Raw genomic sequence first — 8,213 nt, 5'->3', positions numbered from 1 at the left:
CGCCCTGCTGCTGCCTCCACTCCCTGGCCTGGGTTTTGCCTGGGTTTCTCCTCCTGGGACTGAGACATGTCCTGCCAGGTCTGCGTGAGGCTGATGGAGCAGTGACAACCCTTGGATGGGGATCGATGGGGTGAGAGCTGAGGGCTCATTAGCCCTCATTAGCCCTCATTAGCAATGCACTCCCAGGTGCATAGAGGCAATTCACCCGGGCAGGCAGCGTGGCTGGGGGCGTTTCTGGGTCATTTTCAGGCATAAAAGGGGCAAACGCTGCCCAGCGAGTGCAGTGGGCTCTGTGGGTCCTGGGATGTGTTTGTGGGCACGTGCTGCTGCTGCACAGGCACCACTGGGCCAAGGGCTGGGCATTCCCAGGGGAACGTCCCCCTGCAGCCCCAGCTGTGCATGGAGGATGGCTAGGAACAGCAGGATTCCTGCCGGAGGCGCTCTCCAGCCCGGGGCCAGGTGAGCTCTGAGCTGGGTGTGCTGGGGCAGCTGGAATGTGCCCCCCGGTGGTGCCAGCACCTGCCCTGAGCCCGTGCCCACTGCTCTCCTGCTCTGGGCGTTTGATAAGCAGGCTGGAGGGAAGCAGGTCACTGCTGCTGAGGCTCCTGGGTTACATAAACAGCAGGAGTGAGCCAGGTTGTGCAAGCCTGGCTTGTCTGAGCGTGTGCTGTGGTTTGGGGAGGCGTGGAGGCAGGGGCGTGGAAACAGGTCAGTTTAGGTGAGCTGCGAGCAAGGAACTCCTCCCACGGAGGTTGGTGGACACTGGCACAGGCTGCTCAGAGCAGAACTGGTCAAACCCGGGCTGGACGGGGCTTGGAGCAACCTGGCACAGCAGAGGGAGTCTGTGCCCGTGGCAGGGGTGGGATGGGCTTCAAGGGCCCTTCTCACACAAACCATTCTATGGCACAAGGCTGCCCGAGCACAGCAAAGCATCCCTTAGCAGGGATTGCCAAACCTGGAACCGCCGAGGATGGGAGCTAACACAGCCCTGGGGGTGTGATGAGTGCGGCCAGGCTGGGGAGGGTCTGGCCTGTGCATGGAGAGCAGCTCTGCCTCGGGAAGGGTGTCTGGGAGCAGGAGGGGTCCCAGGACAGAGCCACGGGACCCCCAGCCCACCCCCGTGGCACAGTGGGAGTGAGTGGGACCCTGCGGGGGCTGCCCGTGGGTCCCGGGAGGGAGGAATGCCGCCGGCTCAGTGGGATTTGAGCAGGCTCTGCTCCCCCACAGCCACATTTTGCTGCTGAGTGCTAACCAGGCCAGGCAGGACGAGCCATACCTGCACCTGCCTGGACCAGGACAGCGCCTGGGTGGCACCGGGGACACAGTGAGTGGTGGCAGGGCCAGAGCGGGGCCGGGACTGCGGCACAGCCCTCGGGGCCCCTTGGGCAGCACCTCGGGGCCCCTTGGGCAGCACCTCTGGGGCCCCCATGGTGCCCGGCCGCGCACAGCGAGGCAGCGAGCACATCCCCTGCAGCCTCTTCCTCCTCTTAGGGCTGAGCAGCGCTCTTGCTAAAAACAGGAATCCTGCTATTTTAAATGCCAACTTGCGGGATGATTCAGTGTCTGCTCAGGCAGACACGAGGCAATGAGGATGTTGGTCTTCAAGCCTTATTTTAGGGGGAACCTCTTCCTTCCGTGCTGGGTGTCCCCAGCGATGTGGTGAGCTGGAAAACCCCAGGAGACGGGACAGGGTGCAGTGGCTCCCCTGGGCTGGGACCAAAGTGCAGCTTTCCAGGAGGGGCAGAGCGTGCTGACCCCTGCGGCAGGATCGCCTCTCCAAACCTTCTTTGTTAATGGCCTGCACAGCCCCCGGTGTCCCTGCAGCCCCGCAGCTTCCTGTGCCTTCGGAGAGGGATCTTCCCTGCCAAATTTTCATAATCTTGCTGCCTTTCCTTGTGCTGTGTCTCCAGCACATCCTCCCTCCTCCAGATGGGGAGGTGAGGGTGCTGGGGTGCCCCAGCCCTGGTCCCTGCCCCCCTGCTTTCTGTCCTGGGGTGAAGCCCTCCCTCCAGCACTGCCAGAGCTCTTGCATGGATAATGTCACCGGGAGCAGTAGGCTTTAGTAGAAAATTCCCTCTTTCAGACGTGATTGATTTGGATTCCCCCCAGTCCTGGTTTCCAGGCACCAACGGCTGCTGGAAACGCTCTCCTGGCGACAGAAAATCCATGGGAAAGCAGGCAGCCTGATGAAGTATTCATGGGGATTTTTATCACTGGTTTTTACCCGCTGCAGGAAAGTCAGCTTTATTTTTAGTGAACGATGGATCCAGCAGAAACATAGGAAAAATACTCCATCTCCCTTGAAGCTGCATGGGGGCACTGGAGAGGGCCTGTGCCTGGGAATGGGAACTGAACAAACCCTCTCCTAAGAGCTTCCTGGCTAGTTGTGGAGCCACCAGAACACCTGAGCGAGGCTGTGGCTGATGCTCTGCTGCCCCAAGTGCTGCAGCGTGGCTCCTGCGGGCCCAGCTGAGCCTGCAGGGACTCCCAGGGGCTCAGCCTGCCTCTGTCCCAGGGAGCAGGAGAAGGAACCACAGCTGATTCATCTGCTGCTCCAGAAGAACCCCCCTGAATTAGCAATGTTGTATTTGTTTCTGTAATGGACAGGAAAGCATCCCTGAGTGCCCGGCAGCTGCACCCATGGCCGTGCCAGCCCCGGGAGTCCCAGTGTCACTGAGCCCTGATGGGACACTCACATCTGGTTTCAAATGATCTTACTGCGTATTTCCGAGCCAGCCAAGCTCAGCCTCTGCCTTCCAGGGTTTTCCCACTGCCTTTTCCCCACGGGCACTGCTCACTGCCCGGCCAGTGCCGAGATGTGCTCTGTCAGCAGCAGATGCTTAATCTGTTTAAAAATAAATCCATAACTCTCCTGTGACTGACGGGAATCTGTTACAGCAAATCCCGCTGTAATGAGGCACCCGGCCACGCTGCCAGACTTCAGCACTCTCTTCCCCTCTCTGCAGGCTCCAGAGGCATGGGTCCCTCTGTGGTCTGGGGCAGCCTGGAACTTGCTGTTCCCTGCCCGTGTTTGTGCCATTTGCTGACAGCCACAGCTGGCTCCTGGCAGGGACAGGGACTCCTGGGCCTGGCCTCGCTGTGGCTGGGGTGACCTGTGTGTGGCCCGGTGTCCCTGGATGTGGGGATGAGGATAATCCCAGTGCCCTGTAAGCAGCTCCTGCTGGGACTGACTGGGAGCCTCTGCCCTGCAGCAAGTGGGGCAAGAGCTGGTCTGGTGAGTGACCCCGTGCACTGGCCAGGGTCACTGTCACCCCTGTGACACCGGGTGTGTGTGTCAGCTGCAACCGGGGCCTGCTTCACCCCCACAAACAGAAAACATTTCCTGTGGCTTCTGCAGCTCCTTGAGCAGGTACCCCAGTGCCTCGTCGTGCTCCCAGCTGGCTGCTGGAGAGCCAGGGAGAAAGGATTTCTTGGTGGCAGTAAGGAATGAGTCAGTTCCAGAGATCTGGGTATTACATCCTTAATTAGCGACAGCCTTTGGTGTGCAGGAGCCCAGCAGGGCCCTTCCCAGGGGTGCTGGCAGCAGCTGCAGCGCTGGCCTGGCTCCCCCAGGCTGATCCTGGGGTCCCCTGCTTGGGCACGGCGTGTCCAGCCCCAGGACAGGTGGTCCCGGGTGAGCCAGCCGTGCCACCTGCACTTTCCATTGGGCAGGCGTGCCCAGCTTGGAGCCAGGTGAGGCAGCCAGACAGGGGATGGGATGGATGGGCCTGATGAGGTCCTGTACCTGCAAAAGGAGCCCAGCAAGCCCTGCCTTGCTGCAGCGTGGGGAGGCAATCCCTCCCCTCATCTCTCGGGAGAGGGAGCTGGCACCCCAGCCAGGAGCTGGGAGAGGTGTCAGAGCCCTCTCCATGGGCTCAGGAGTGAGAGAGAGCTGCTGGCACACATTACCAGGCTGTCATCCCCGCGCTGACATTCCCAGGAACAGCTTAGCGGTTCAAAGGGCTGCTGAGACAATTGTGCATCGCATGATCGCAGTCCCGGGGCTCTGACGTTCAAACGTGTCAGCAGTGAGGTGATTTCTGCAGCGGGGCTGCCCCGGGGCTGGGCACAGCCCGGGCCCGGCGCAGGGTGTGGTGCCGAGGGATAAACTGCCCCAGTGAGCTCCCTGAGCTGGTGAGGAGCCTCCCTGAACACCCCCGTGCCCCCAGCACTGCAGGCAGTGGCACCCAGCCTGCCCAGCCCCAGGGACCCGAGGGACGGGGAGTGACCCGTGCTGGTGGTGGCACTGGTGGCACATGTCTGGGCTGACATGGAGAGGATGCAGCTGCCAGCCTCAGCGGGCGTCCCCCACCCTGCCCTGGTGCACCAGATTCTGTTCCAGCCCCAAGAGGAGAGCAGGCTCTGGGTGAGAGCACCGAGAGGCTCCTCCTGTGCCACCCTGGGGGATCAGGGCAGTGATCCTGACTGAGACCCTGGCACGCCGTGGGTCAGCTCCCTGCTCCTGCGCCTCCTCCCTCCTGGTTCAGTGGTTGCTCTGCCCTGGTGCCCCCATCACGGAGGGTTCAGAGGTCTCTGATGGTGACTGTCCCACTTCCAGAGCTGCCCTGCAGCCTCCCAGGCCCCTTGTTCCCCTGTGCCAGCTGTGCCCTTGGGTCAGGTCCTGCTCAGGCTGTGCCCACAAGAGCCACTTCCATCCTCGTTTAACACCCCAGTGAGGAGCAAAGGAACCACAGCAATCAAAGCACCTGGAAACCCTGGTGATCTTTGTGGGCAAACTCCCTGTCCCATGGGCAGCACGCCAAGGCTGGCCTGCTGGCCCTCTGAGGGCTGAGGAACCCTTCCCTTGGCTGCAGGGCCAGGAGGGCACACTGCAAACCCCTCTCCTGATGGATGCCACCTCCCTTGGTGCCAGGAATCAAACTTTCCATGGCTTGAGCCCTGGAAGCTCTCAGTGATGTTTCCATCACCCTCTGTATCTTCCAGAGCGGGAGAACTGAACCAGCACCGCTGGGAGTGCAGGGGCTGGGCCTGGCCCCAGCCCAGCTCAGTCCAGTGCTGCCTGTCCCCAGTGCCAGGCTGCTGCTGTCCTTAGGGCAGTGGCACCCTCACCCCGTGAGCAGTGGCACACTGGGCCTGTCCCTGGGCACTCCTCACGCCTGGTACACCCCAGCCCCTCCAGGCACATCCCCATGGCCAGAGGGCTTGGCAGCTCCCATCCCTACAGTAATTATACAATTATTATTATTGTTATTAATGCCAGCTTCCCAGCTATTATTTCATCCAGGACTTTTCAGGCTGCCACAAAGGGTCTCTTTTGTGCCACTGCACCGTTCACACGCGGCAGCCTTGGCACAGGAAGCACCTTCTGCTTTGTGCTGGGAGCACTCCCAGCCCAGGCGGGGCTGCAGCAGTGACAGGGGACGTGGGACCTCCCTGACGGGCTGGGGACACGGGGAGGGACAGAGCCCGGCCACGGAGGGGAGCTGGCCGTGCTGGAGCTGCAGATCCACCTGCAGCTGGCTCAGGGGCAGAAGTGGGAGGGTGAGGGGCAGGGGTGGCCCCAGCCCCTCTCTGGCACTGACCCGGGGACTGCAGGCCTCGGGCCGTGTCCCCCGAGGTGCCCATGGGCACGTGTTCCAGCAGTACCCAGGCCGAGCAGCTCCATGCTGGCAGTGCCAGCACCCTTCCCAATTCCAGCCTGTTCCCTCCCGTTCCCATGGCAACCTGTGACCTCACCGGGCTCCTTGGAGCCCTGCCAGCGTTTTCAGCAGAAATAGAGGCAGTGACCAGGGCTGTCCTCCCTGTCTGTAGGGGTCTGTCACAGCTGGGGCTCAGGTCAGGGCTGGCTCTGCTGCAGGACTGCCGTGCCACGCTGCAGGTGGCACACTCGGTGCCCGTCACTGTGCCATCTGGTTGTAGGAGGGCCTGGGCTACAGGGGCACCAGGGCACTCCCTGCCCTGCACGGGCTGCAGCTGCAGCTCTCCAGTGCCCAGCTCCCAGTTTGGCCCGGCTCAGCAGGGCACACAAGGCCAGGATGGAGAAGAGGGGTCAAGAGTGAGACAAACTGAAATAAATGGAGAAACTGGACCCTCTGCTCTGCCTGCTGGTGCCACTTCCCCTGCCTCCCTGCCTAAGGGTCCCTTCTGGCCTGGGATCCACTTCCCAGGGCTCCCATCGGCTCTAGGGTCCCTCCCGGCTGTCCCTGGGGTCCCGTGTGCCCAGGGGTCCCCTTTGCTCTGGGGGTTCTGCATCTGGAGCTGTCTCAGCTCTGGCTGTGCTGGGGGTCCTGCCCGGCCCGGGGGTCCCTCTCTCGGTGCAGGGTTCCCTGGCGGTGTGGGGGTCTCTCTCGGTGCAGGGTTCCCTGGCGGTGTGGGGGTCTCTCTCGGTGCAGGGTTCCCTCTCTCGGTGCGGAGCTGGCGGTGCCGGTGCTGGCGGCGGCCCCGGCATCCCGCGGCCCGGGGGCGGCCCCGGCGAGCGCAGCGCGGCGCGACCACCCCCGCAGCCGGCGGCAGGGAAGGAGGCACGGGAGAGCGGCGGCGAAGGAGGGCCGCGGCTCCGCTCGGCTCCGCTCGGCTCGGCGCGGCTCCGCTCGGCGCTGACGGTCCCCGGTGCCGCCGCCGTCACTCGCCCCGCCCGTCCGCGGCTCGGCGCGGCGGGTGCGGGACGCGGCGCTCACCGGCACACCGGGGCTCAGGGGCCGGGCCGCGGCATGAGCGCCCGGCGGCTCCCCGGGGGCAGCGGGGGCCGCTGATGCTGCGGGGCCCGCGGGGTCTGCGGGGGCGGCGGGGGTGGCTCGGCGCGGCCCCGCCCGCGGCGGGGGCCATGTGAGCGCGGAGCCGGCAGGATGCAGAAGGGGATGCGGCTCAATGACGGGCACGTCGCCCACCTGGGGCTGCTGGCGAAGAAGGACGGGGCCCGGCGCGGATACCTGAGCAAGAGGAGCGCCGACAACACGAAATGGCACACCAAGTGGTTCGCGCTGCTCCAGAACATGCTCTTCTACTTCGAGACCGACTCCAGCTCCCGGCCCTCGGGGCTCTACCTGCTCGAGGGCTGCGTCTGCGACCGCGCGCCCTCCCCCAAGCCCCCCCTCTCGGCTAAGGACTCCCTGGAGAAGCAGGTGGGCGACAAGGGGAGCCCGCGGAGGGGGAGGGAGGATGCCCCGCGGGGGTCCAGGCCCCCCACCCCCGGAGCTTGCGGCGCCCGTGACCTGCCCCACGCGCGCCCGGGGTGGGGAGCTGAGGATGAGGCCGGTCTGTGTGGTGGAAGGGGGACGATTCCCGGGGCTGCAGCGCCGCAGCAGCGGGCGGGTTCATCGTGGGGGTGTCGGGCTCTGCCCGGGGCACCCCCGCTCCCCCTCCCGTCTAATTAGCCGCCGGTAATTAGCGCGGGGCTGCGGGGCGCCTCCCAGCGGCCGCGCTGGGCGCTGCAGAGCCCCGCGCCCCCCGCGCGTCCCCCCGGCCCGGCGGGCTCGGGCTTTGGGGTTCGGGGCAACCGCGGGGCTCCCGTGGGGCGGCCCCGCTGTCTCCCAGCCGCCGCCTGCCCCTCCGTGCCCCGGTTTGCCCGGCAGCTGCCCCGGCCCGGCGGTGCCAGCAGCCTGCGGTGGCTGCGCGGTGCCCGGCGGGGGCAGCTCAGGGCCCTGTTTTCAGGCAGATTTCACCCTGCTCCGCTCGCCACGTGTGCGCTTTGCACCTGCATCCCCATCCTGGCGGGGGAAAGGCAGAGTGCGGGTCTCCCGAGCCCCCCTCTGGGCTCCGTGTCCTTTGCCGCCGCTGGCTGCGGGCGATCAGCGTGGAAACACCAAAGCCCTTAAAGCCCTTGCGAGAGCCGGGGGCAATCCAGGTGTCCCCCAGCCCCAGGGCTGCTGCGGTCAGCCCCTGACGGGCCCCAGGGGTGGGCTTCTCCACCGCCTGTGCCCTTCCCAGCTGGGTATTCCAGGGCATTCCTGGAGCAGCACGGCAGGGAGGCTGGCAGCCCCTGGCGTGTTTGTCTGGGGTGGTTTGCCGGAGCTGGGGTGCGCCGCAGCAGCCGGGAGAGAGGGGATGGCACCGGGCAGGGGGACAAGGGCTGGCTGCCATCTGCGGGGGCAAATCCCGATCCATCGCTCCAGAGCCACCCCCGGTCTCACCAGCGGGGCCAGGAGCCAGCAGCACTCACCCTCTGACCCCCTGGTGGTGTGTGGAGCGTGGACGTGTGCCCGTGGGTGGCACAGCGGCCCCGGGGGGGAGCAGCGGGGGGGTCCCGGCCCCAC

General features: G+C 65.2%; 2 protein-coding genes across 4 annotated transcripts in view; both read left to right on the top strand.

Moving 5' to 3' along the window:
* The first annotated feature begins 4,270 nt into the window (after positions 1-4,270).
* LOC135280997 (elastin) lies at positions 4,271-6,713 on the top strand. Its single transcript, XM_064389474.1, has 2 exons — positions 4,271-4,366; positions 6,318-6,713. The coding sequence occupies exons 1-2, from the start codon at positions 4,271-4,273 to the stop codon at positions 6,711-6,713; spliced, it is 492 nt and encodes a 163-aa protein (XP_064245544.1).
* The window catches only part of RASGRF1 (Ras protein specific guanine nucleotide releasing factor 1), a 26,593-nt gene continuing 24,844 nt past the window's right edge, over positions 6,465-8,213 (top strand). The window contains exon 1 of one of the 3 annotated variants that reach the window (XM_064389708.1): positions 6,465-7,082. In XM_064389708.1, the coding sequence (XP_064245778.1) occupies positions 6,807-7,082 (276 nt within the window). In that variant the 5' untranslated portion in view covers positions 6,465-6,806. The remainder of the gene's footprint in view (positions 7,083-8,213) is intronic. The other 2 variants (XM_064389706.1, XM_064389707.1) reach the window with 2 other exon arrangements.

The sequence above is a fragment of the Passer domesticus genome, chromosome 14 (genome assembly GCF_036417665.1).
Source record: "Passer domesticus isolate bPasDom1 chromosome 14, bPasDom1.hap1, whole genome shotgun sequence".
Classification (NCBI taxonomy): domain Eukaryota; kingdom Metazoa; phylum Chordata; class Aves; order Passeriformes; family Passeridae; genus Passer; species Passer domesticus.
Note: the sequence above shows the minus strand (reverse complement) of the source record. Positions and strands in the feature narration are given on the sequence as shown.

Bases quoted from the DNA above. Each gene is read 5' to 3' on its own strand.
- LOC135280997 (XM_064389474.1), top strand. From the start codon at position 4,271: ATGGAGAGGATGCAGCTGCCAGCCTCAGCGGGCGTCCCCCACCCTGCC. The intron at 4,367-6,317 runs GTGAGAGCACCG...CTCTCGGTGCAG, and splicing joins AAGAGGAGAGCAGGCTCTGG to GGTTCCCTGGCGGTGTGGGG.